The sequence below is a fragment of the Stenella coeruleoalba genome (genome assembly GCF_951394435.1).
Source record: "Stenella coeruleoalba genome assembly, chromosome: 2".
NCBI lineage: Eukaryota > Metazoa > Chordata > Mammalia > Artiodactyla > Delphinidae > Stenella > Stenella coeruleoalba.
In genome coordinates, this window is record NC_137147.1 from 143,557,521 (window position 1) to 143,585,036 (window position 27,516).

A 27,516-nucleotide genomic window follows, 5' to 3' on the forward strand; every position below is an offset into this window, starting at 1 on the left:
AAACATCTCTTATTCCCACCCTTCTAAGTTTCTTTTTTATCCATGAAGCCTTCCCTGTATTCTCTCATCCTTCATTGCTAAGCTTCTGGGAAGAGTAATCTTGTGTATGTTTAAGTCACTTCCTTACTTCTCATTATCTCTTCAGCCCAATTGTTTATCTTCCATCAAAGCACTGAAATTAAATGACAGAGGTAGGTGTTATTGGTAATACAGTGTATGGCTTTTTATCCACAGCTTACTTGACCTCTGGAAACTCTAGCCTTCTGTTGTTTTCAAAACACTACTTTCTCCTAGATCCCCTCTGCCAATCCTTGATTCCCTCTGGAGGCATCTCTTCTTTGGTGTGACTTTCTCCTTGCCTCCATCCCAAATTCCATTGTTCCTCAGAGTTCTGTCTTTAGCTTTTCCAGCAGTCTCAGTCATACCCACGACCATTTTCACTACATGCACTGCCTTCCAAACTTGAATGATAGCCCACGTGTCTCTCCTTCAAACCTTTCTCCTTTTCTTCCTATCCCATTTTTATTGGTGGCACTAACATTCAACTAGCTTTTCAAACCTGAATTCCTGGGAATTCTCCTAATGTCCCCACCCATGTGGTCCCTAGAACTCATTGATTTTTACCTCCTAAATAGTTCTTGAATCCATCCATCTAGCTACCTTAATCTTTCTATCAGTTTTCATGATTCCACACTTTTTCTGGCTTTCCTTCTGTCCCAGTACAATGGCCTCTTCTTCTCATCCTCTTTTATTTATACTTCCTCTTCTGTTTAATCTGACTGCTGGAGTATCCCAAGGCTTGGTCCCAAGACCCCTTTTTTCCTTCAACTGTCACCTCCATTCCATTTCCTATAGCCAGCAAAACCTTATTCAGATCCATATGCCATTGATTTTTAATTCCTTTTTTGACATTTTTCCTGAATTCCAGACATATACCCATCTTCTACTTGCCTTACGACTTGAATAATAGTGTAATAGGCCTCTTATACTTAGTAGCATCCTTAGTTCTGTTACATCTTGTTCCTTCCCCAGGCTTTCCCATCTTTCCTAGTAAGTGACTCAACCAAAAAACCAAAGAGTCATCCTTGATTCCTCTCTTTCTATCACACACACCCACATTTTCTTTGTCTGTACAATCTCCAAGTCCTGTTGACTTCTCTGTTAATACTTAACTTGAATTTTCCACCTCCTCATTCCTCTGCCATCACCCTACTCGAAGCCACTACCATCTCTGGCCTGGATTATGCAATATTCTCCTAACTGGTCTTTCTGCTTCCATTGTTAACTCCCTATAGTCCATTCTCTACACAGGAGCCAGTGTGATCTTTTAACATTGTAAATCAGAGCATGTTCGTCCTCTGCTTAAAAAACCCACCAGTGGTTTTTAATCATTCTTGGGATAAATTCTAGAACTCCTTGTTCTCTCCTCTTTGCTCACTACACTGTGAACAACTTGCCTTCTTCCTGTTTCTTGAACACACTAAGCTTGTTCCTTCCTTTGGGCTTTGTGCCAGCTATTCTCTTTGCCTAGAATACTTCCCTCAGATATGTTTCTCAGAAGTCAACTTATTATTCATGTCTCAACTTAATTATCACTTCTTCATTGTACTTTCCTGATCCTCATTCTAGAGTCAGTTGCCACACAGTCTTTATCACATCACCTTTTTTGATTTCAGCATAGCACTTATTACCTGCTATTTCCTTTTTTATTTTCTATCTCCACCTTGTAAAATATAAGTTCTATGAGAGCAGAGACGTTATCTGTTTAGTATACTGCCGAGTATATAGGACCTGGTATAGTGCCTGGTACATAGTAGATGCTTATTAAATACCCATTGAGCAAATGAATGAATTTAAGTTCTCAGTATTTCTTACCTGAACTCTTGCAGTAAACTCCTGATTGTTCTCTCTGCTTTCATCCTGTATGCTCCTGGTAAAACAATGTTTATAAAACATAGATCTGATAGTAGTTCCTCTATATAAATCATTCTGTGTAGGCACTCCCTATTGTCTAGAGTAAAGATTAAACTTAGAATGGCATTGAAGGCCTTCCATGATTTTGTTCCTTCTTCTCTTTCTAGTTCCTTGTTCTCTTTCAGTCTCATCCTCCATATATTCCATACTGCTTGCAATTCTTTAAATCAGTGAACTCTGTTTCACCTCCATGACTTGGCACATGCTGTACATACTGTCTTAAATTTCTTACTCTACTTTAATCGGCTGCTTAATGCCTTCTCACCGTTCAGGATTCAGCTCAGAAGTCATCCTCTTTTGAATGCTTACCTTATCCTTCTCAAGCCTGCTTAGAAACTTACACTTATATGTTTCTGCTATACCTGTCATGTAACTTCTTTTATTCTCTCACTACAATACCGGTGTTATTTATTTGTCTCTCTGTCCCCTGACTGAGCTGTAAGCTCTTCATGGGCAGGGACCATGCTGTATGTATGATTGTGTTCCATTGTCTGCACAGTAACTAGTACATAGTGGATAATAAATATTTGTGGAATCAACCCAAGGAGATCTCAGGAACTGAATCTGAGTTAGTTCAAAATACTGACGCAGTTTCCTTTCTGGTAGAAGCAGGGAGAGTTGGAGGAAGAAGATGAGAATCTTCCTATACAAGAAGTATCCTTTGACCCAGAGAAAGCTCAGTGTTGCATAGTGGAGAATGGCCAGATTTTAACTCATGGCAGTGGAGGAAAAGGATATGGATTGGCGTCAACTGGAGTAACTTCTGGGTGTTATCAGTGGAAGGTACGTAGAATTCCAAGTAGTTTTTAAAAGAATTTTATTTTTTTAGTACTTTCCTCCTAGGTTATTATAAAAAAGTATGGAAAGACTATTTAAAAAATCATCTTATGTAAATGTTCTATTACTATGTAAGATTTTAACATAAATGGAAACTCAGTGAAGGATATACAGAAACCCTGTATTATTTTTGTAACTCTCCTGTAATTGTAAAATTACCTCAAAAATTTTTTTAAGTGTAAGGTTGAAAAATCATAATCATCCCTTCCATGAGGGGTCACACGGTGCACACCCAGCAATGAAAATGCAGTAACATATGTGTGATGTTTCTGCCTGGGAGAGCGTATTAGAGACTGAGTGCCCAACATTTTTATTGAGTGCTGGTCACATACTCTCTGCCTGGCCTTTTTTAGATTCCCAGAAAGAAAGCGGGTTTTTAGCATAAACCATATTGTCATACAGTCTAAGCACAATAAGCCACCAATATCAGGGAGATTTTTTATCAGTGTAGGGAACTATTTACCAGACAAGTTCCCAGGTGCCAGCCAAGGACCAACATTGCAAGCAGACATTTCTAAGGATAGCAATCTCTGCTGTGTTCTTTTTTGCACAGTCTACCTCCTTGGCTGGCTCCTGGCCACAGTGTTTTTACAATAAAATTAATATTATTATCTGGTAGGACCCCAGACAGCAGGGTGAGACTGACCTCCAGTACTGACTTCAGGGGTCTTAGACTTAGCCAGTTAAAACAAATCTCATTAATTGTAAAGGTCTATCTTAAAAAGTCAAGTGACTTTGTCTTTAAATTTAGCACAGCACAACTCTGGGCAGTCCAGGGATCAGAATAGAGTGCATACACAAAAAGTACAATTCCAGAGGTCATACGTGGTATCCCTGGAAATGAGTTTATAATTGTTAAGATATCCCTAATCAGGATATACAGTAGTCAGGCAGAACAGGTTAACAGGACCCCAATGTGATCTCCCATCAGGGGGCCTCCCACCTTCTGTTCCCACTGCAGTGTAAGTAATTTAATTGAGTGCTTGGTTTCAGAGGGACTGCCTCTGAAGGACAGTTTGTTAAATGGTTTTGTTTGTCTGTGACATTTTATCTGCCTTAAGAGTTTGGATGACATCTGGAGGTGTTCTGTGGAAATTCCATGACCTGGGGTCACCCCCTACTTCTTATAGCCTGTCAGGTATAAGGCTCAGAAGTTAGTTTGAATTTAAAGTGCTCTATGCATGTGGCTGATTTCACTTTGTTGTGCAACAGAAACTAACACAGTATTGTGAAGTAATTATACTCCAATAAAGATCTATTAAAAAAAAAAACACAAAAAACAGCTTTCTTGACAGCATGGCTTTTTTCCACCCCGGGAGGAGGAGCAGTTCCGAAAAAACAATGATCATTTATGCCCTCCGTCGTCTTCCACACTTTCCCAGGGCCTGGGTTGTTTTTTTTTTTTTTCCCCCTCCCCGCCCCCACCGTTATTCTAAAATCAGTGTTTCCCATTAACTTATTATAACTTCAGGTCTTCTCAGTCATTTTTTATCTCCATCTAGACCTTTTGTCCAGAAGGGTTAGGTACAAGAGGGACAAAAGCATTTCCACACGAAAACTTTTTTTTTTTTTTAACAAAAATGTTTTTATATTGATACAACTTAACCAGAAAGGTTAGCAATTGGTCAGGACAAAATCCCAATTAAAAAAATTGTTTTCCAGAATAGGTTTACAAAACCTTCTACGCCTTTTATCCTAATCATTTATCCAGTGAGCAGCCTAGGAAAGATGAGTCTTTTTCTGGGGAGAGCTTCATTTAATAAACTGTCTTACTAGGCGTGTGTATCAGATATTGAATCAAGCTATCAGTCTGTTGTTGCAAACTACGACTAGTCCAAAAAGCTGAACATAATAAGTCAGCAGCAGTGAGACCTCCCCAAGAAGAGGTCAAGAGTCCAGTCTGTTATAAGAGTGGACATAGAGGTCATGCACCCTTGGGTATGCCCTCCTCCAACTTTCAGCTTTCGGTAAGAATCAAAGTTAGGAATGTAATCAGTTTCTATGTCAGAAATAAAAAGCCAATCAGCAGCTCAAATTAGATGGCTATCAAAAGAACAGGCCCTTTCCCAGGGGCGTGTATAAGAGACCTGGACAGTACAGCTAGAATCCATGTAGTTTTCAGTTTATGGCTGCACCAACTAAATCTTCACCAGCCCCCCGTCTGGTTTTTGTTCATTAGGCTGGTGCCTGCTTTTAGTTGAACACAGCTCATGTTGGGTTGAAACAGTCCATAGCAGACAGTATGAGGTTTTAACTTAGAGGCAGGTCCAGGCAGTTGGAAGTTGTGAATTGAGGATTCTATAAAATTGGCAACTTTTGGGGGCAGCAATAAAGCCTAAATGCTGTAGGATCAGACAGCTGCATTTTAAGTCTAAGTGACGAGCAAGGCTTTCCTAAGCTCTTTTTGCCTTCTCAATCTTAGAGTACGAATTTACCCACTCAAAAATATGCATTTCAGGCTAGAAAATCATCAGCCTGTAAGGGTCAGACATCTGATTTTATAAGAACTAATTGGCAACTAACAACTGCTTTTTAAAACTCTCAAAGTATATTTCTATGTGGAGAGTGCCACTCCTTTATTTTGTCTCCCTTTTTTTCTAGCAGTTCTAATAGGCAAAAATCATAACAAAAAATCATCAGTTATGGAGGCTTGTTTTGTTTCCAGTACTCAAAGAATTTAAGTTCCGATCTACTCACCTGGGGCAAAAAGCGAGGACGTTGTATCCCACTGACTTTTCCTTCGCAGCTTTTACTTATCAGGATGATCTCTTAGTATTTATGAAGTTACAAGCATATAACGTTTTACATCATTTTTTATCATACATCTAGATGCAGTAGCCACAAAGTGAAGGTGTTGTATAAAATTTACTTTTCCCTTTTCCCTCAGATCTCAAGTTTATTCAGACCCCTAGCAGTAAATTTAGCATTTTTAGGGTTAATTGGTTGGGCCAGGGCACTGGTACAGCAGTGACAGCATCTAGGCTAAAGAAAATCGCTGGAGTCTTGTCTTTTCTTTTCTTCTTTTCTCTCTGTCCCTTTCTCCATTTCTCCATTTTTCCCTCTCTTTCATCTATTTAAAGTTTTACTCCAGCCCTGGGAACTGATTTAAATAACCTTTTCTCCTCTCACTTGGAGGAAAGAGCAACACATACTTCTAATACTTTTGGTCTACCCAAAACTCATCTTCAGGAATTTTTGAACTTTTCCCCCTCCCACCTGGACAAGAGAGCAGCTGCAAGCTAATGTTTATGCTTTGGCCCGTCCAAAGCCCATGTGTGAGAATGCTTGGGCTCTCTTTCTCCTCCCACCTAGAGGAGAGAACAGCACAAATTTTCTTCTGGCTGCTCTTTCCCCCTCACTTTAGCTTACAGGGCCAAAAGCAGCCAGGGGACCCAGTGAGCCAACACTCCTGGGGTTGGATCTATTAGTTTTGAATTCCATAGGTAACTTTTACCTCTCACAACAGATAGCCACTCACCTGCTGCTTCATAACACGTGTAACCCCATAGCCACTAGAGTTTTGTCTTTCCCCAGTTCTATCTCTCTCTCTTTTTCCCAAATATATAATTATATTTTAATGACTTAGAGTTGTTCTAGTGGAGCTCACGTTGCCACCATTTTGTCAGAGGTCCTGAAGGTGACCCCCATGTTCAAAGATTTGATAGAAGGACTCATAGGACTCAGTATTATCATTGTACTCATGATGACTGGGGTTTATTATAACAAGGTAGTAAGGATACATAACTGGATAATAAGGAGAAAAGACACAGGTGACATCTGGAGGAATCCACGTGGAGGCTTCCCTATGTTCTCTCCCTCCCATGAAGGGTCACATGGACTGCAGTCTTGTCCCAGCAAGAAAATGCAGCAACATGTGTGTGATGTTTTAGGGAACCCCCTTAGAGACTTAGTTCCCAAGATTTTTACTGGAGACTGATCATGAAGGTATCCTCTGCCTGGCATGTACCAAAACCCCAGCTCCCAAAAGGAAAGTTCGTGTTCAGTGTAAACCACATTGTTTGTTCAAACATTCTTGTCCTGGTGAGCCACCCGAATCATTTTGGGAAAGTTTTCTAACGGTGTAGGAAACTGTATACAAGTCGAATTCCCAGATACTAGCCAAGGGCCAGCGTTACAAGCATGCCTTTTTAAAGACAGCAGTCTCAGGCCTGCTGTATTAACTCTTTGCCGCACAGAAGTATACACAAGAGAGTAGTTAGAAAATTTGTATAAAGAATTGAAGCTTTCCATTAATAATTTTCTGGACTGGATGTACTTCCTCAGCTTCATAATTGAGATGTAAGTTAAAATTGTTTATTTTAAATAAATACTCAAAGGTTATTCTAAATGTTCTACAAGATAAAGATTAAATCTGTCTTAAAATCTTTACAAAATCATGAAATTGTCTTAAAATCTTTACAAAATCATGAAATTATTTCATTTGTATGTTATTTTCACTTAAGCTGAAAATATGTTTATTTATATTTTCATAAATGCATAAATATTATTTACAAACATATTCCCCAGTATGGCTTTATACAGTTAATAGTATATAAACAAGTTTTTTGAATATTAGTGAACATTACCACTTTCATTTTAGTTTTACATTGTGAAGGAAAACAGAGGTAATGAAGGCACCTGTGTTGGAGTTTCTCGCTGGCCAGTACATGACTTTAACCACCGTACTACCTCGGATATGTGGCTCTATCGGGCCTACAGTGGTAACCTCTATCACAATGGAGAACAGACTCTGACATTGTCCAGCTTTACTCAAGGAGATTTCATTACCTGTGTGTTAGACATGGAAGCCAGGACCATTTCCTTTGGGAAAAATGGAGAGGTACTGAAACTCATTCAGAAGTATTGCATGTTTTCCTGTTTTTATTTATCCTCAGCTCAGTTATTCAGGTACTGACTATTCAGTTTATAGATTATTTTCTCTTCTCTGCTTTTTCTCTAATACCTTTCTGTTCTTATAATATTTATCAGCACCAAAAAAAAAAAAAGAAAGTAAAATCCCAGGAAGATTGTTGAAACAGAGGAACAAATTAAGGTCATTTATTATATGTGGAATTTCCTTAGCAAGGTTAGCAAGGTTAATTGAGATTTGGCTCTAGTAACTTACTCTGTCTCATAAGAGCTTTGAATCTTAATGTGTATTGGATATTATCAATTAAAAAAAAATTTTGTTTCCTTTTTTTCCCATCACCTCTGCCACACTATAGGAACCCAAATTAGCTTTTGAAGATGTGGATGCAGCAGAGTTGTACCCATGCGTAATGTTCTATAGTAGCAACCCAGGGGAAAAGGTAATGAAACCTCAAACCTTTATAATTAAGCATAAAGGATATTTGTTATTTTTTATTAATATTTGTTAACATCAGAGTTCACAGAAATAATAAGCTATTTCTGCCATTAAAAGTACTTGCTCAGATAATTTACTCTTTCAGATGAAGGTTAGATTACTTTTAGAAGTTGCCTTTGCTCTTTATTAAGGCACTATTTGATATTCCGGTAATTTGAATATAGTGAGTCAACTTTCAAACATATGTGCAATTCTAGGAATTATAGGAAATAGTTTAGGGATAATCTGGTTTATTGGCAGTTGTGCATATGAGAGAGAAATCTAAAAATAATCTTCATTGTAATCAGATACCATTAGGTGAATAATGGAGGTTTCAGTTATGATGGGGAAGCTGCCTTTCATTCATTCAGCTGAGAGGGTTCTCAGACCTTGTAGATGGTGTAAATTTGAACCTTAAACCTTCAGGAGGACAATATTAAAGAGATAACCCTCTCATTAAAAACTTTTTTTTCTCCTCGTGTAAAACCCAGTTAGAGAGAAACTTCTTTGTGGTCTCCCTGTGGGTTGATTTGTTTTCTACCCCATCCTTTTACTTGAGGATATAACGTCAAGTAAAAGTAGCCTAGGTCTGGTCTCCGGAATTTCTAGTTAATTTTTAGTAGAAAGTTTTCAAGCCATCTCATATATAATGTGTCTGTAATGGAAGTGCTAGATTTGGTAAACTCTAACCATGAAAGTTACCATTTATTCTGGGCTTTTAATGTATTTTTAAAATTTTCAAGGAGGTATAATTTCAAGCTAGCCATTCATGAGAGAGGGGAACTGCTTCTTGAACCAGGTCGTCAACAAAACTGAACTGGAAATGAAATAAAGAGGCAACCCACTACCTGCTTTTATCCCTTTCCCTGATGATATTCTTGCAGCCCAGAATAGGTACTGGTACGTTCTGGTTAGAATGATGGCCTATTGCTCCCTAACATTTGTGAACCTTGAAGGAATTAATTTAACCATAGGCTTTGTATCAATCACTTTATTCTACCCAGAAGCCTTTTCTGACTTCAGAATCTGATAAAAAACAATACTAATAATAGTTGACATTTTTTGAACATTTACTGGGTGTCTGGCACTGTACTGATAAGCACTTTATGTGCATAGTCTAATTTAATCTTTAATATAGTAAGAGATAGATACTGTTATTAGTGCCGATTTTTTTTTCAGTTGAAAAAGCTGAGGTTAGTGAAATTAAATGATTTCCAAAAATTACACACAGAATTAAGATTTTAACCCAAGTCTTGCTCTTCTTTCAGCCTCTATGTCTTATTTGAAATGCGTGTCCAGATTGGGAATATACCAATTTTCTAGCCTTGTGATTTTATCTTTGTGCCCCTGGAACAATATGAGATGGTCCCAGGACTCGTTATTATTCTGGTGTCTTGAGGACTAGAGTGGATAGATCCTCAAGACTTTTCCGGGGGGTGGGGGTTGGTGCTAAATGGAGTCAGTCACATACACCTTGGTCTATATCTATCTTTTGGGTGGCCACAACAGCACTCCTGCTCACAGACTGCACGCAGTTTAAATGACAGGGTAGCTTATTTCACAGGACCATACTGCTACTAACTTCAGTAGAACTGTAATATTTGTTCACTCCTTATTGGGGGCCAATAGTATAATACACATGTATCAGGAGACCAAATACTAGTTCCACATGGGATTCATGTGCTAGAATTTATAGTATTATAATTTACAGAATTAATAGTTTAGGAGAACTATTAATAATCACACATTTGCTACCCTCTTTTATAGGTGAAAATTTGTGATATGCAGATGCGTGGCACACCACGAGACTTACTTCCAGGAGACCCCATTTGTAGTCCAGTAGCAGCAGTGCTGGCAGAGGCCACTATTCAGCTTATTCGTATCCTTCATCGAACAGACCGTTGGACTTACTGCATTAACAAAAAAATGATGGAAAGGCTACACAAAATTAAGATATGTATTAAAGATTCAGGTCAGAAGCTAAAGAAAAGCCGCTCGGTTCAAAGCCGAGAGGAAAATGAAATGAGAGAGGAGAAGGAGAGCAAAGAGGAAGAGAAAGGTAAACACAATAGACATGGCCTTGCTGACCTGTCAGAGCTGCAGCTGAGGACCCTTTGCATAGAGGTGTGGCCCGTGCTGGCAGTGATAGGAGGAGTTGATGCTGGTCTTAGAGTTGGAGGTCGGTGTGTTCACAAGCAAACTGGGCGCCATGCCACACTGCTGGGAGTGGTCAAGGAGGGCAGCACGTCTGCCAAAGTCCAATGGGATGAAGCAGAAATTACCATCAGGTATGATTTGTTGAGTTACACTTTCAGCAAATGAGTATTTATTGGTGAAATGGGCCATTGCCTATGGACAGTGAGTAATTATGTATTTTAGGTGAGCTGCCAATTAACTTTTTAAAATAATTTTTTTCATACATCTGGGTATGAGTACTGTGATTTCATAAAGGAATATTTCCCAGACTTGTGTTCCTTGGAATACTAGTGGCTTGTAAAATATATAGTTTTTATTTTGTTTTGTGAAGAAATGGTAAGCTCACTAGTTTAGGTGTAACTGGGATCCTTCTTTCTATTTTTCATTTGGCTTCCTCCTTTTTAATCATTTCCATTACACATTGGGACAGAAAAAAGCCAGTCAGCAGATCTGTCAGTTACATTTTATGTAGGAGGGCTTTGAATGTACAATGGGAACATTTGAGTGACTAAAATTAGGTTTTGGATTATCTGTGATTTTTAAGTATTCTTGCCTTTTTTTAAGCATATATTTCTATACCCTTAGTGTGCAACATGTTGGATGGGTATGAAAATTACATTTATTTGGCACAAACTGTGTGCTTAAAAGCATTTAGATGTGTTTGCAATCAGATAGGATTTGTGTGAAATAGAAACTTCATATGTTTAAAAGGAAGTATGTCAAGTATCTCAGTCGATAAGGGGACTCACTCATCTAATGACTGTACAGAACTATATCATTTGAAAACATGGATTTATTGATGATACTATGTAACTGTTCATTATACTGCTTAAAGTGATTCCATTGTTAATATGACATGGGACAGTATCAAAAACAGTGGTTCGGGCTTCCCTGGTGGCGCAGTGGTTGAGAGTCCGCCTGCCGATGCAGGGGACACGGGTTCATGCCCCGGTCCGGGAAGATCCCACATGCTGCAGAGCGGCTAGGCCCGTGAGCCATGGCCGCTGAGCCTGCGCGTCCGGAGCCTGTGCTCCGCAACCGGAGAGGCCACAACAGTGAGAGGCCCGCGTACTGCAAAAAAAAAACACACCAAAAAAACAAAACAGTGGTTCTTCAGTATTTTTTGGAGGTGGTACTATCTTAGAATCTAATGATAGCTATGGACCCTCTCAGCTGAAAAATAACCATACATGAAGTTTACACACAATTTCAGGAGTTAATGGACTTCAAGCTAAGAAAGCAATGAAAATTTTACTTGTGAAAGTATCTGCCTTTTCTTTTATTCTTTGCCTTGTTTCGGAAAGGATTTATGATGCCTAATACGTTATAGCAAAGTAATTAAATTAAAACCAACAAGAAAAATGACACAAAGGGAAAACAAGATTTGAAAAGTTAAGCTAGAACCAAGATTTCGGTTAATAGAACAAATGTATGCCACCAAACTTTGTATACTTGCTAAAGCTTTCTGTTCCAATTTGTTTAATTATAACATGTTTAAACTTATGGAAATTCTTGATGAATATCAGGAAATACGTGATCATGTTTTTGCTTAAATTAAATTAGAAGCATTTATTGAAGACTACAAAGTAATTTTTTTGAATGAAACAAAGTCTTATCTGGAACAGGTTATAAATGGCCGTTGCCCATATAATAAAGTAGATTTATTATGCAAACTTTCCAAATAGCTTACATCAGGGAGCGGCATACTACACCTGGCCCGGCTCCTTTTTTTGTAAATAAAGTTACATAGCCACACACATTCATTCAGGTTTATCAGTGGCTGTGCTCACACTATGATGGCAGGGTTGAAAGGTTGCAACAGAGATTATGTGGCTTCCAAGTCCTAAAATATTTACTGTTCGGCTCTTTACAGAAATTTTGCCAGTTCCTGGCTTATATTATATAATAATGAATATTCTTGTTTGAAAGCACATGAACATCTCATTGCTTTTGCGTTTAACATTACATCTCCCCATTTTCTCATAATAGATTCATTTTTCTGTTTGTAATGAGTTCTCTAGTTTGTGCAAATTATTCTCTGTACTGTGTACATGATACATCGTATTTTGTCTACATTATTTTCTGTACCTTCCTCTTGTCTATCCCTCACTTGCTTCTTCCTGTGTCATTCTGATCTTTATTAAAGCTTCCCAACTTTTTGGTCGCCTAGTGATACTCCATTGTATAATCTGGAACCCTGTGAACCGCTTCCTTTTGACGTGGCACGATTTCGAGGCCTGACGGCTTCTGTGTTGCTGGACCTCACATATCTGACTGGCATTCACGAAGACATGGGCAAACAGAGCACCAAGCGACATGAAAAGAAACACCGACATGAGTCTGAGGAGAAAGGGGATGTTGAGCAGAAAATTGAGAGTGAATCTGCTTTAGATACACGAACAGGCTTAACATCTGATGATGTTAAAAGTCAGGGTACCACAAGCTCCAAATCAGAAAACGAAATAGCTTCATTTTCTTTAGATTCAACAGTGCCAGGTGTGGAATCCCAACATCAAATAACAGAAGGAAAAAGAAAAAATCACGAACACATATCCAAAAACCATGACATAGCCCAGTCAGAAATCAGAGCAGTCCAGCTGTCCTATCTCTACCTCGGTGCTATGAAATCACTTAGTGCTCTTCTTGGCTGTAGTAAATATGCGGAACTGTTGCTGATACCAAAAGTTCTGGCTGAAAATGGCCACAACTCAGACTGTGCGAGCTCTCCAGTTGTTCATGAAGATGTGGAGATGCGTGCAGCCCTTCAGTTCTTGATGCGCCACATGGTGAAACGAGCAGTTATGCGGTCACCCATAAAGAGAGCCCTGGGATTAGCAGATCTGGAACGAGCTCAAGCCATGATCTATAAGTTAGTGGTCCATGGCCTTTTGGAAGACCAGTTTGGGGGCAAAATTAAGCAAGGTAAGTTATCTGATTTTTTAAATTTGTGCTCCGTGCTATTGAAATTATTCATAATTGTCAGAAGTGATACATTCTATTAAAGACTTATAAGTTTTGTTTTGGTTTTTTTTTGGCCAAAGCAATTTTCACATTTCCTTTGCAAGGAAAACAGTTCCTTTCTGTTCCTTTATATTAATAATCATCTGTCTACAGGCATACCTCATTTTATTGCGCTTCGCAGATACTGCATTTTTTACAAATTAAAGGTTTGTGGCAACCCTGGGTTAGGCACATCTTTCAGTGCCATTTTTCCAACAGCATTTGCTTGCTTTGTGTCTCTGTCACATTTTGGTAATTCCACAATATTTCAAACTTTTTCATCATTATTATGTTTCTTATGGTGATCTGTGATCAGTGATCTTTGATGTTGCTACTGTGACTTGCTGAAGGCTTAGATGATGGTTAGCATTCTTTAGCAATGAAGTATTTTTTAATTAAGATATGTACATTGGTTTTGGGGTTTTTTTTTAAGACATAATGCTGTTGCATACTTAACAGACTACAGTATAGTGTAAACATAACTTTTAGATGCACTGGGAAACCAAAAAGTCACTTTATTGCAGTATTCGCTTTATTGCAGTGATCTGGAACCAAACCCGCAATATCTCCGAGGTGTGCCTGTACCTATAATTTTCTATTTTAAACCTATGCAAGTATTAGAACTTAATAATTATTACATTTCATAAAACTGAAATTTAACTCATGCCACAGAAGGTACTCATGTATTTACTGATCTGATTCAATATATATATTATTCTGATAACTTCTCAGAGACATTTTAAAGGACTTTTTAAAGTACTACTTTCATAGACTATATATTGTGTGTAAAAAACCTTGTTTTATCTTTTATCCTCACCTTTGGGGATAATATGAATTCTGAGATAAAAATGAGGTTCATTCAGTAAATGTTTACTGAGTGCTTACAGTGTGCCAGGTACTATTCTAGATTTTGGGGAGTCAACAGTGAACAAAACAAAGTCACCTGCCTTCATGGTGCTTCCATTCTTTTTTTCTTCCTTCCCTTCCTCTTCCTCTTCTTTTACCTTTTCCCTTACTCCCCTTCTTCCTTTTTTAGCTTAGATAGTAAGTAGGAAGAGAGAGGTGTGTGGTGCATATAAATAGGAGTGTTAAGATCATGATTATGAAAAGTACTTCGTCATTTAGCAAGCCAAATAGAATTAGCTCTCTATTTGTAACAACTGCTATCTTGATTATGTTTATTTGTAGGCTCCCTTACCAGATAAGAAAAATTACAAATATTTGTAAGCCCTTAGACATTTTAACTTTTTTTTTTTTTAAACTCTTGGGAGTAGTTTATTTTGTGAAGAACTGTCATTTTTAGAACATGGAGTTTCTGTTTAGGTTTTTATTATTCTTGTATTTACATATCTTCATCTTTGCTTGTTTAAAGACTAAAGATAGGCATCAAAATCAAAGTGCTAAGGAAACACAGTTTTAATGATCTTTAGAGAACCTCTGGTTAAATCTTAACAAACAAAAGTGAAACTTCTTTGTTTTTAAGAGCACCTTCTCTAAAATAAGAAATGAGTAATTACAAGGGCTTGTTACATTACTGTCTGCAGAGTCTATAACGAGTACAATAGTGAATACAGGATGTATATATATAAGAACATTTTTTTCTATAAATCTTTTGCAGAAATTGATACTTACGAAATATATTTAGAAGCTTTCCAAATTAAAAGTTTCCCATTCCCTCGTCACTTTTGAAAAAACAAATCCTTACTACTTTCTTAACCTTAATCTTGGTTTATAGAGATTGATCAACAAGCTGAAGAAAGTGACCAAGCCCAACAGGCACAGACGCCAGTTACCACTAGCCCATCAGCCTCGAGTACAACATCCTTTATGAGCAGCTCGCTGGAGGACACCACAACTGCCACCACTCCAGTCACTGACACAGAAACGGTGCCTGCATCTGAGTCCCCAGGAGTGATGCCACTTAGTCTTCTCAGGTAGGGATGTTGACTTTAATGTCTGCCATATTGATGCCTATGGTTCTAAACACACAGTTGTTCTCTTGTGAAGAATGTGTCCAACTAAGTCAAGGCATTCTAGAGCTAGAGGGAACCCAAGAGATCATATAGTCAAACTCATTTTACTGAAGTTGGAAGTGTCCCTCAGAAGTTTAATAACTTGCCCAAAGTCTCTCAGCCAGTTAGTGGTGGTCCCAGATCTAATCAGCAGTACCACTGACAATCAGGTACTGTAGTACTCTACCTTCTTATAATGATCTTTTTTTTTTTTGGCTAGGCTTTTGAATATTTTTTTTCCTCCAAAGGTAAATACTTATATTTTGAATATTAGAGCCTCAAGAAAGAGCTTACCTCCAGAAAAACGATTTTCTCTTCTTGATGTTTTCCTTTTAAGCATAATTCTTTAACTATACTTTTATTCTTTCTATAAGGTCAAACAAGTCTAGTTTTCAAATGAAAGAGCATGTCTTATGATCTTCTTCCTCCAGCCCTATTTTAGTAGACTCATAAATTCCAAAGAATGCTTAAGTTTCTTTTTGCTTCAGTTTGCCAGATGTATACATAAAATAAAAACCTTTGAGTGAAAATCTTTAGGGAGAGACTTTTGTGAGCTCTCTTAACAAGGGCTTAAGTGAAATGAAGGGAAGCAGAATAGTCTCCCTTTTTCTTATTTCTTTCCCCCCTTCCCTTAATTGATAGGTTATTATTGTTTCCAGTGTGTAAAGACATCTTAGAGGATAGGAGAGAGAGTGGCTATTATTGTAATGAGTCTAAAATTTTGGTGTGCACAAGAGCCACCTGGGAAGCTTTTTAAATGTCTGGGGCTGTATTCCCTAGCAAGTCGCATTCAGTAGGTCTGGTGTGGCACCTAGTTTGCATTTGAATTAAGTTTCTCCAGAGATTCTGATGCAGTGAGTTTCAGCTCACACATTAAGAATTATTGCTCTGGTCTTAGACAGAAGGAGCGCTAATCCAAGTAGCTACCAGTGGCCGGTCCCCACACATCTGCCTTTTAGCTCTCTCACTTAAGTAACACAGCTCCAGGAAGTGCTTCTGTTCAAGAAAGGAGGAAGAGAAGAGTGATAGGATATTCTAATATGGTTTTTAATCCTTCTGGCAATTACAGAACTCAAGGCATCCACAGAGAATCAGTAACACTGTGACTCTTTGTTGCCTTTCAAACTCCATAGGCATGGAATTCAATGGTAAAATAATGCTCCCTTGCTCCCAGAGACATTCACCAGGCCTGTGACTCCTTCTTTCCTCTTAGTCTGCATTTCCCTGCTATTGGCCAGGACTGTAGTAGAGCTGCAGTTGTCTCTGCCTGGCTCAACATCATTTAATACAAGAAAAATCAGGGAACAACTGCCCCCTATGTGGATACCATCATATCACAGTTGCTTGACTGGGTTGACAGTGCTCTTTTGATGCTTAAAAAGTTACTAGTTCCGTTGGACAAATCTAAAGAGCAGTCACTCAGTGAGGATCTTCCTGGACTTATTTTTTAGCCAGTGTCTGCCTTTTCAGCGTGAGAGGGGCTGCTTCTCCTGTACCTTTACCCCTCTACACAGCTGACGTATCATTCATACGCTGTTTTTCATTTGTGTTGGGTGACTGGGCACTTATCTTTTCTTTCCGTAACTTACCTATAGACTCCCACTTTGAATCCATGTGAATAATTTCATGGCTATAGCGAATGTATGTATCTGAAGTAACTTATAATTTATCTATCTTTAAAAGTCTTCTTTATTCTCTAACTACTATACCAAAATACCCCTGTCACCTTGGTATTATAGTAGAAGGAAAGCTGCATGAAGGCAGAGATCTTTTAAAAATCTATTTTGTTAATTGCTGTATTCCCCCCACCTGCTATGTTGCTTTCATTTTGCTGAACACATGAAAAGGTATTACTTTTATAGTAAAAGCATCCTATGAGGTAATGATTTTTAAAACTGTGGAGTCTCTCTTCCCTCTCCCCAATTAAACTATAGCTAACTTGTATAGTTTTCCAGGTCTCATATTCTTCTGTAAGAAGATTGCGATGTATACATTATTTTCTAATTGGATTTCTGTGCTAACCATTGTTGTTTTCTTAAAGGCAAATGTTCTCTAGTTACCCAACTACCACTGTACTTCCCACACGTCGTGCACAGACTCCTCCAATATCATCGTTACCAACCTCTCCTTCTGATGAAGTAGGAAGGAGGCAAAGCTTAACTTCTCCTGATTCCCAGTCAGCAAGGCCAGCTAACCGCACAGGTGCGTGTGCTATCATGCGCTATGACACCCAGACCTTGACATTCCATATGTGTGAGACTTTATTATGTGGGCATTGTGTTTTGTCTTCACTGAAGGTAGAACAGTGATTTTAATTAAGGGGGATCTGCCCCATCAAACTGAGCTGTCTTCTCTCTTTTGAAGCTGTAGATTGAATTATGGCTATTTAAGAGAGAAATAATGTACATCAGTCATATTAGACCTTTCTTCTTTTCTAATATAGGCATTTTTAATGCTGTTAATTTCCCTCTAAGCACTGATGTTGCTGCAATCCAAACATTTTGAAATGCTATGTTTTCATTTTCATTCAGTTTAAAGTACTTTCTAGTTTACCATTGATATCTTCTTTTTTTTTTTTTTTTTTTTTGCGGTATGTGGGCCTCTCACTGTTGTGGCCTCTCCCGTTGCGGAGCGCAGGCTCAGTGGCCATGGCTCACGGGCCCAGCCGCTCCGCGGCATGTGGGATCTTCCCGGACCGGGGCACGAACCCGTGTCCCCTGCATCGGCAGGCGGACTCTCAACCACTGCGCCACCAGGGAAGCCCCTGATATCTTCTTTGACATATGGGTTATTTGGAAGTATGTTATTTCGCTTCCTAATACTAGGGGATTTTCCAGGTATCTTTCTATTGTTGATTTCTAATTTAATTTCATTTTCATCAAAGAACATATCTTGTATAATTTGAATTATTTTATTTTATTTTTTTTATTTATTTTTTGGTGGTAGATATTTAACTTTATTAGAAACTGCCTATAGTTTCACATAGTGGTTGTACCATTTTCTAATTGCCTCTTAGACTCTCAATCAGTCCTATTTTTTTGCCTCACTTTTGTTTCCAGAAGTATCTGCTACCACCCATTTCTGAACATTTTGAGATTCTGAGGAATAAGTTCTGTTGTTTTGACTTTCCTCATTGCTGTTGGAGGATTCAGTTTTCTCAGGACCACTGAGGCAATTTATGTTTGCCCATTGGCTTTCTAACTTCTAAAATTTTATTGCAGTTTTCCTGTTCTCTCAGTCCTTATGGATTTCTGCATTTAAAATATTTCCTTTACTGCCATTTTAATGGGTTTTCAGGAATCAGTAGAACTAAATGCTTATGTTCAATTCACTATTTTAAGCTTATTCATTTAAAAAAATGTTTATTGGAGTATAGTTGATTTTACCGCATTGTGTTAGTTTCAGATGTACAGCAAAGCGAACCAGTTATACATATACATATATCCACTCTTTGTTAGATTCTTTTCCCATATAGGTCATTCAAGAGTATTGAGTAGAGTTCCCTGTGCTATAAGTAGCTTCTTATTAGTTATCTGTTTTACATATAGTAGTGTTTATATGTCAATCCCAATCTCTCACTTTATCCCTTTTCCCCTTTTCCCCCCTGGTAACCATAAGTTTGTTTTCTACATCTGTGACTCTATTTCTGAAACTTATTTTATGGCGCAGAATATGGTCTGTTTTTTGTTTTTTTTTTGCGGTACGTGGTCCTGTCACTCTTGTGGCCTCTCCTGTTGCGGAGCACAGGCTCCGGACACGCAGGCTCCGCGGCCATGGCTCACGGGCCTAGCTGCTCCGCGGCATGTGGGATCCTCCCGGACCGGGGCACGAACCCGTGTCCCCTGCATCGGCAGGCGGACTCAACCACTGTGCCACCAGGGAAGCCCTATGGTCTGTTTTTATAACTGTTCCATTTACACTTGGAAAAAATGTGTATGTGCTACTGTTGAGTGGTATGTTCTAGAAATTGTTGATTAGGTCAAGTTGATTGATAGTGTTGTCCAAGTCTTCTTTATCCTTACTTATTTTTCATTTACCTATTCTATCAATTATTGTGGGAGTGGTGTTGAAATCTCTAACTATAATTGTGGATTTGTCTATTTCCCTTTCATTTATTAGTTTTTGTTTCATGTACTTTAAAGCTCTGTTTTTAGGTCCATAAACATTTAGGATTCTTATATCTTCTTAATGAATTGACCTCTTTATTGTTATGAAATGACTCTCTTTATCTGTGTTAATACTGTTTGCCCTTAAATCTGCTTTATCTGGTATAAATGTAGCCACTTCTGAATTTTTTATTATTTATTATTATTATTTATATATAATCATATATCTTCTCCCATCATTTTACCTTTAACTTATTTGGGTCTTTGTTAAAGTAGATTTCTTAAAGGTAGCCTATAGTTGGGTCCAGCTTTCAAAATTCAGCCTTAAGTTCTCTACCTTTTAATTGGGATGTTTAGACCATTTACCTTTACTGTGATTATTGTTATTAGCTGGGTTTAAATCTACCATCTTGTTTTTCATCTCATCAGTTCTTTGTTTCCTTTTTTCTCTTTTTCTATCTCCTTTGAATTAAATGAGTATTTTTAAAATTCCATTTTATCTCCTTTGTTGGCTTATTAGCTATACTTGCTGTTGTGTTTTTAGAGATTACTTTCAGGTTTATAGTATGCATTCTTAATTATCACAGTCTACTTTCAAGTAATGTTATACCACTTCATGTATAATAAAAGAATCTAACAATAGTATGCTTTCATTTCCCCTTTTGCAGTCTTTTTACTTTTGTTATTATAAATTTAACTTCTATGAATCTTATAAAGCCCTATAATACATTATTATTTTTGCTGTGTATAGCCAATTATCTTTTAAAGATATTTTAAAAAACTAAAGTATGTATTTTTTATTTACTCAAATATTTTCTAGTTCTGAGATTCTTTATTCTTTTATGTATATCAGTATTTGCATCTGGTATCATTTCCTTCTGCTTTAAAGACTTCCTTTAACATTTCTTGTAGTGATCTGCTAGTGATGAATTCTTCTGGCTCTTATATGTCCAAAAGAGTCTATTTCACCTTAATTTTTTGAAAAAATATTTTCACTGGGAATAGAATTCTATATTGACAGTTGTTGTTTCTTTTTCTTCAGTACTTGAAGGTGTTGCTCTACTGTCTTCTGATTTGCATTGTTTCCAGTGATAAGTCTTCTGTCTTTCTAATGTTGATGTAATATGCCTTTTTCTCTGGCTGCTTTTAAGATTTTTCTTTTTATCACTGGGCTTAAGCAATTTGATTGTGATCTGCCCTGGTGTAGTTTTTTTCATGTTTCTTGTGCTTGGGGTTTATTGAGGTTTTTGGATATGTGGGTTTAAAGTTGTCCATTAAATTTGGAAATTTTTCATTCATTATTTTTTTCAGATTTTTTTCTGTTCCACTACTCCTCCATTTCAGTGTCTCCAGTTACATGTATGTTAAGCCACTTGCAGTTATCCCACAGATCACAATCACTGATGCTCTGCTCTGTTTTTGTTTTCAATTCTTTTTCCTGTCTGTGTTTGATTTTGGATAATTTTTACTGTTGTGCCTTCTGGTCCCTAATATTTTCTTCTGCAGTGTCTAATCTGCTCTTAATCCCATCCAGTGTATGTTTCCCTTCAGATATTGTAGTTTTCTAGAAGTTCTGTATATGTCTTTTTTTTTAAATCTCCCATGTCTTCTTTAACATACTCAGTCTTTCCTCTACCTTACAGAATACATGGAATAACAGTTCTCATTATTAAAACAGTTATATTCTGTGAACACAGAATTAGTGAAAACTGAACCATTGTTCCCTAGGGAAAATACAGGGCTAGGTTTCTGTGAGCTTCTGGTCACACTTTGTCAACTGATCAATATATAACCTTATTTTATGTGTGTTTCAATTTAAAGACACCATATTTAATATGTGTTGTTGATTCATTAGCATTGAACTCATGGCCAGCAACACTATTAACTCATGCCTGCGTGAAGCTTAACACTTATATTTTCTCTGTAAGGCACGTTTTAGCCTTCTTGCACTTAGGAACACTAGACAGCATTTCAGCACTATACTTGGGGGCCATTTTAAACAATGAAATCACCAACAAAAAGCGCAAAAAATGCAAAAGAAGTAACACTAAATAGCATGAAAGGACACTTGTTATAGTCTGAGAGCTGAAACAAGAATACAGAACATCACCTTGTTTGACCTCAGCTGGGAACAAATGCATCAGAAGACTGAATTTTTTGGTCACCCTGTGCATGTGAATATGTGAAAGTGCCATGAGTATTGATTTTGGAGTTACAAATTAACTTAAAGGAATAGATTAATTGGCAGATAGGGAATCCACAATTAACGAGAACCAAGTGTATTTATAGTATCTGTTTTAATGTCTGTGGTACTTAACTTATCAATTATTTCTAGATCTGTTTCTATTAATTTTTCTCCTCATCTTGAATTGTGTTTTCTTGTTTCTTTGCACGTTTGGTAATTTTTCATTGGGTACCAGACATTGTGAATTTTACCTAGTTGGGTGCTGGATATTTTGTATTTCGTTAATTGTATTATACTTAAACTTTGTTCTAGAATTCAGTTAAGTAACTTGAAAACAATTTGATTCTTTCAAGGCTTCCTTTTAAGCTTTGTTAGGTGGGACCAGGACAGCCTTTAGTTTGTTTAGTATTCTATCTAATACCTTATGCATTACAAAGTTTTTTCATTCTGGCTTGTTGTAACACAAACTTCCCAACCCTTTGTGAGCTCTAAGGATTGTTCTGCCTGCTACTTCTTGGTGATTCTTTCCCTAGCTTTGGATAGTTGCTCTATTAGCATCAGCTGAGGACTTGAGGGGCAGAGGACCCTCTGCACATTTCTGGAGTTCTCTATCTATGTAGCTGTCCTCTTTCCATACAGATCTCCCCTTTCTGGATTCTGCCCTGTGAATTCTAGCCACTTTTGAACTCTCTACTCTGTCTCCGCCATTCAGAGAGACCATTGAGTTTGGCTTGAATTTATCCTCCTTGATCTGCAGTTTGGGAAATTCTTTCCAGGCAGTAAGCTAAGGCAGTTGTACACCTTGCCTCATTTGATTCTCTTCTCTCAGGGATCACCGTCCTACACTACCTGTTGTCCAATATCTGCAGACTGTTGTTTGATAATTTTTGTCTGTTTTTTTAGTTGTTTAAGGTGAGGGTAAATCTAGTCTCTGTTACTCTACCGTGGCAAGGAGAAGTCCATCAGATATATCAGGGCTATCACCACTGTAGCAGTAATGACATTTTTTTAAGCAAAAATGAGAGTTATAGTCTTCCCTCCCTCCATCCTTCCCTCTTTCCCTCCTTCCCTTCTTCCTTACTAATTCAATTTGAAAGCCATTAAGTGGGGCCAAGCTAGGGAGGCACTCATGCCAGCAGAGTATGGGAGGTGCGTGGCATGGTAGTCCAGTATGGGTTGTCAGAGCCAGATTGGGGTGAACAAAAACACCTCATGTGTGTGGGGAGTGGCCTGTTATAAGGTTTTGGAGTCCACGTGGGGCAAAGAAGTGTCCATATGGCCTGGCACTAGGTGTCAGAACTATATAGAGTGAAGAGGGCCTCCACTGGCAGCTGTCCACTGAGAGGGCCTTGGGACAGTGATGCTTCAGTAGCAGTACACACACCTAGTGCCAAGATCCTGTCTTTTAAATACCACTCTCTACTAGAAGGAACCTTGATCTTCTGAGAGAGAAATGGCTGATTTCAGGTCTCAGTATGAGATGAGCCTAGAATAGCTTGTGCCATAAAGTGACAAAGTACTCAGAGAATGATGGGCACAGGCTGGAAGGATATAGAAATCAGAGTGAAGGGGCATCCACTGGCCAAATCTGGGAGATTTGGGGCATAAAAATAAATAATAATTACAATAACAGATAATAAATCATGAATGCAATGAGAATCCATAACCCTATACTGATGGAGAAAGGAGAAGCTTTGCTTTAGAGTGGAATACCAACTGATGAATCTGAAAGCAATGATGGACTTAAAAAAACCCATCATTTTGTCAACCGTTGTAATGATAATTAATTCAGCCAGTAAGCATAAATGGATGCAGAGTGAAACTGATGAAGAATGAGATATTTACCTATTCTCATAGTGTTTTCCCACAAATACTTATTAATTACAAAGAAAATTAAAAAAAGAGTACCTTTACAGTGGAGAAACCTGGCAGATACCAGCTTCACTCAAGTGATCAAAGTTAACATCATCAAGTTAACCTTGTCAGACCCATCATAATGGGACAACATGAAATCATGAACCATCTAATAGAATGCAGTAAGAAGAGGGCAACATCAGTTTTGTGCTTCTCCTGCCCAAAATGCACAACCTGAGTCTAATCATGAGGAAACAGCAGACATCAGATTGAGGGACTTTCTACCCTATAACTGGCCTGGAATCTTCAAAGTATCAAAGTGAAGGAGACTGAAGAGACATGAAAATTAAATGTAAAGATGATCCTGGATTGGATCCTTTGCTGTAAAGAACATTATCAGGACTTTCCTTGCAACTAGAATGGAATCTGGATTAGATGATAATTGTTAATTTCCTGACTTTGATAGTTGCCTTGTGGTTATACAGGAGAATGTTGTTATTTGTAAGAGTAATATATTAATGTATTCAGGGAAGATGGAGCATTATGTCTGCTACTTACTCTCCAGTGGTTCAAGGGTAAAAGAATTCTTTGTACTATTCTTACAAATTTTTGTAAAGCTTGAAATTTTTTGTCAGTAGGAAACTATTTTTAAAAAAGAAAACATTAAACATTTTTTTCAGCAGTTTTGTTTCATAATAGCTAGTTTATCTTTAAGAAAAACCTTTAAAAGCTATATCAGATTTAATCATATTTAGTTACTAGAGAATTCTTAGTAGAGTAACATTTCATTATATTTGGACACTATTAAGAAAATTGGGAATTATGGTTACTATAAGAATACTTTTTATTCATGGCATATAGTGATATTTAGGACTTCTCTTTCTTTTGTCTCAGCCTTGTCAGACCCAAGCAGTAGACTTTCAACTTCTCCTCCTCCTCCAGCAATTGCAGTACCCTTGTTGGAAATGGGGTTCTCTCTCCGGCAGATTGCAAAAGCCATGGAAGCCACAGGTAGTATAATTTTTTTTAATGTTTTTTTAATTGGAGTATAATTGCTTTACAATGTTGTGTTAGTTTCTGCTGTAGAGTGAAGTGAATCAGCTATATGTATACATATGTCCCCTCCCTGCTGGACCTCCCCCCTCTCCCCATCCCACCCATCTAGGTCATCACAGAGCACCGAGCTGAGCTCCCTGTGCTCTACAGCAGATTCCCACTAGCTATCTGTTTTATACATGGTAGTGTATTTATGTCAAACCTAATCTCCCAATTCATCTCACCCTCCTCTTCCCCCCTGTGTCCACATGTCCGTTCTCTACGTCTGTGTTTCTATTCTTGCCCTGCAAACAGGTTCATCTGTACCATTTTTCTAGATTCCACATATATGCATTAATATTTGATATTTGTTTTTCTCTTTCTGACTTACTTCACTCTGTATGACAGACTCTAGGTCCATCCACATCTCTACAAATGACCCAGTTTCATTTCTTTTTATGGTTGAGTAATATTTCTTTATATATATGTACCACATCTTCTTATCCATTCCTCTGTCAATGGACATTTAGGTTGCTTCCATGTCCTGGCTATTGTAAAGAGTGCTGCAGTGAACATTGGGATACATGTGTCTTTTTGAATTACAGTTTTCTCAGGGTATATGCCCAGTAGTGAGATTGCTGGATCATATGGTAATTCTATTTTTAGTTTTTTAAGGAACCTCCATACTGTTCTCCATAGTGGCTGTATCAATTTACATTCCCACCAACAGTGCAGGAGGGTTCCCTTTTCTCCACACCCTATCCAGCATTTATTGTTTGTAGACTTTTTGATGATGACCATTCTGACTGGTGTGAGGTGATACCTCACTGAAGTTTTGATTTGTATTTCTCTAATGATTAGTGATGTTGAGCATCTTTTCATGTGCCTCTTGGCCATCTGTATGTCTTCTTTGGTGAAATGTCTACTTAGATCTTCCGCCCACTTTTTGATTGGGTTGTTTGTTTTTTTGATACTGAGCTGCATGAGCTGTTTGTATACTTTGGAGATGAATCCTTTGTCCATTGCTTTATTTGCAAATATTTTCTCCCAACGTGTGGGTTGTCTTTTCGTCTTGTTTATGGTTTCCTTTGCTGTGCAAAAGCTTTTAAGGTTCATTTGGTCCCATTTGCTTATTTTTGTTTTCATTTTCATTACTCTAGGAGGTGAGTCATAAAAGATCTTGATATGATTTATGTCAAAGAGTGTTTTTCCTATGTTTTCCTCTAAGAGTTTTATCATGTCCAGTCCTACATTTAGGTCTTTAATCCATTTTGAATTTATTTTTGTATGTGATGTTAGGGAGTGTTCTAATTTCATTCTTTCACAGGTAGTTGTCCAGTTTTCCCAGCACCATTTACTGAAGAGGCTGTCTTTTCTCCATTGTTTATTCTTGCCTCCTTTATCATAGATTAGGTGACCACAGGTGCATGGGTTTATCTCTGGGCTTTCTATCCTGTACCGTTGATCTATATTTCTGTTTTTGTGCAAGTACCTTGCTGTCTTGATTACTGTAGCTTTGTAGTTGGGGAGCCTGATTCCTCCAGCTCCGTTTTCTTTCTTAAGATTGCTTTGGCTGTTCGGGGTCTTTTGTGTTTCCATACAAATTGTGAAATTTTTTGTTCTAGTTCTGTGAAAAATGCCATTTGGTAATTTGATAGGGATTGCATTGAACCTGTAGATTGCTTTGGGTAGAATAGTCATTTTCACAATATTGATTCTTCCAATCCAGGAGCATGGTATATCTCTCCATCTGTTTGTGTCATCTTTGATTTCTTTCATCAGTGTTTTATAGTTTTCTGAGTCCAGGTCTTTTGCCTCCTTAGGTAGGTTTATTCCTAGGTATTTTATTCTTTTTGTTGCAATGGTAAATGGGAGTGTTTCCTTAATTTCTCTTTCTGATCTTTCATTGTTAGTGTATAGGAATGCAAGAGATTTCTGTCCATTAATTTTGTATCTTGCAACCTTACTAAATTCACTGATTAGTTCTAGTAGTTTTCTGGTGGCATCTTTAGGATTTTCTATGTATAGTATGATGTCATCTGCAAACAGTGACCGTTTTATTTCTTCTTTTCCAATCTGTATTCCTTTTATTTTTCTTACTGTAACTTTTTATGTATCATTATATGCAGTTATGAGAAGCACCATCTTTATTAAAGGCAGTATGTTTTTTAAGAGGCCATAAAGATTTGTAAGATTTTTAACGCAAGATTCAGTTACAGTGGCAACATAGCAGACAGTCTTAAACTGATAGCATGAATAACTAATTATTTTGCCCAAAGTCAGTATTAGACCTTTTTTTCCCCCTGTTCAGGTGCTCGAGGAGAGGCCGATGCCCAGAACATCACTGTCCTTGCCATGTGGATGATAGAGCACCCTGGGCATGAGGATGAGGAGGAGCCCCAGTCAGGCAGCACAGCCGACTCAAGGCACGGAGCCACAGTTGTAGGCAGTGGTGGGAAGTCAAATGATCCCTGCTATTTGCAGTCACCAGGAGACATACCATCAGCTGATGCTGCTGAAATGGAGGAAGGCTTTAGTGAAAGGTGAAATTCCAATTTCCATATTTCTGTTCCATGTGTTATAAATGGTACCCCAAGAACCCCATTATGTCCCTTCATAGATGATTCTAATGGTATATAAGGTTGATAACTAGAGAGAGATGAAAAGGTGGACATTTCAGTTACAAGCTTATGTTTCTGTGAAGCACCCTTAACAGAATGACATGACAGGTTTTGACTTGAATGATGTTTTTATGAAAATAAGGAAATAATTTTAATATAAAATTGGTTAAAAGAAGAAACTAAAAATTAAAATAAGTTTATTCTGAAATAAAGTAAACATGCTGATAAAATTTTATCTTATATAAGAGATATAAACTAGAATGTTCATTTTAATATAAATTGACTTAAAGTAGTGCATTCAATAGAAATGGACTTTAAAACTTTTCTGTCTCTTAATATGGGTTTATATTTT

The 27,516-nt window shown here is 37.7% G+C and overlaps 1 protein-coding gene across 15 annotated transcripts in view; it reads left to right on the forward strand.

Moving 5' to 3' along the window:
• The window catches only part of HERC1 (HECT and RLD domain containing E3 ubiquitin protein ligase family member 1), a 214,636-nt gene that overhangs the window by 125,439 nt on the left and 61,681 nt on the right, over positions 1-27,516 (forward strand). For 13 of the 15 annotated variants that reach the window (XM_079914124.1, XM_079914122.1, XM_079914121.1 and 10 more), the window contains 9 exons: positions 2,581-2,757; positions 7,412-7,651; positions 8,037-8,120; positions 9,923-10,443; positions 12,498-13,273; positions 15,087-15,285; positions 17,405-17,565; positions 24,403-24,519; positions 26,855-27,086. In XM_079914124.1, coding sequence (XP_079770250.1) covers positions 2,581-2,757; positions 7,412-7,651; positions 8,037-8,120; positions 9,923-10,443; positions 12,498-13,273; positions 15,087-15,285; positions 17,405-17,565; positions 24,403-24,519; positions 26,855-27,086 — 2,507 coding nt within the window. The remainder of the gene's footprint in view (positions 1-2,580; positions 2,758-7,411; positions 7,652-8,036; positions 8,121-9,922; positions 10,444-12,497; positions 13,274-15,086; positions 15,286-17,404; positions 17,566-24,402; positions 24,520-26,854; positions 27,087-27,516) is intronic. The other 2 variants (XM_079914128.1, XM_079914126.1) reach the window with 2 other exon arrangements.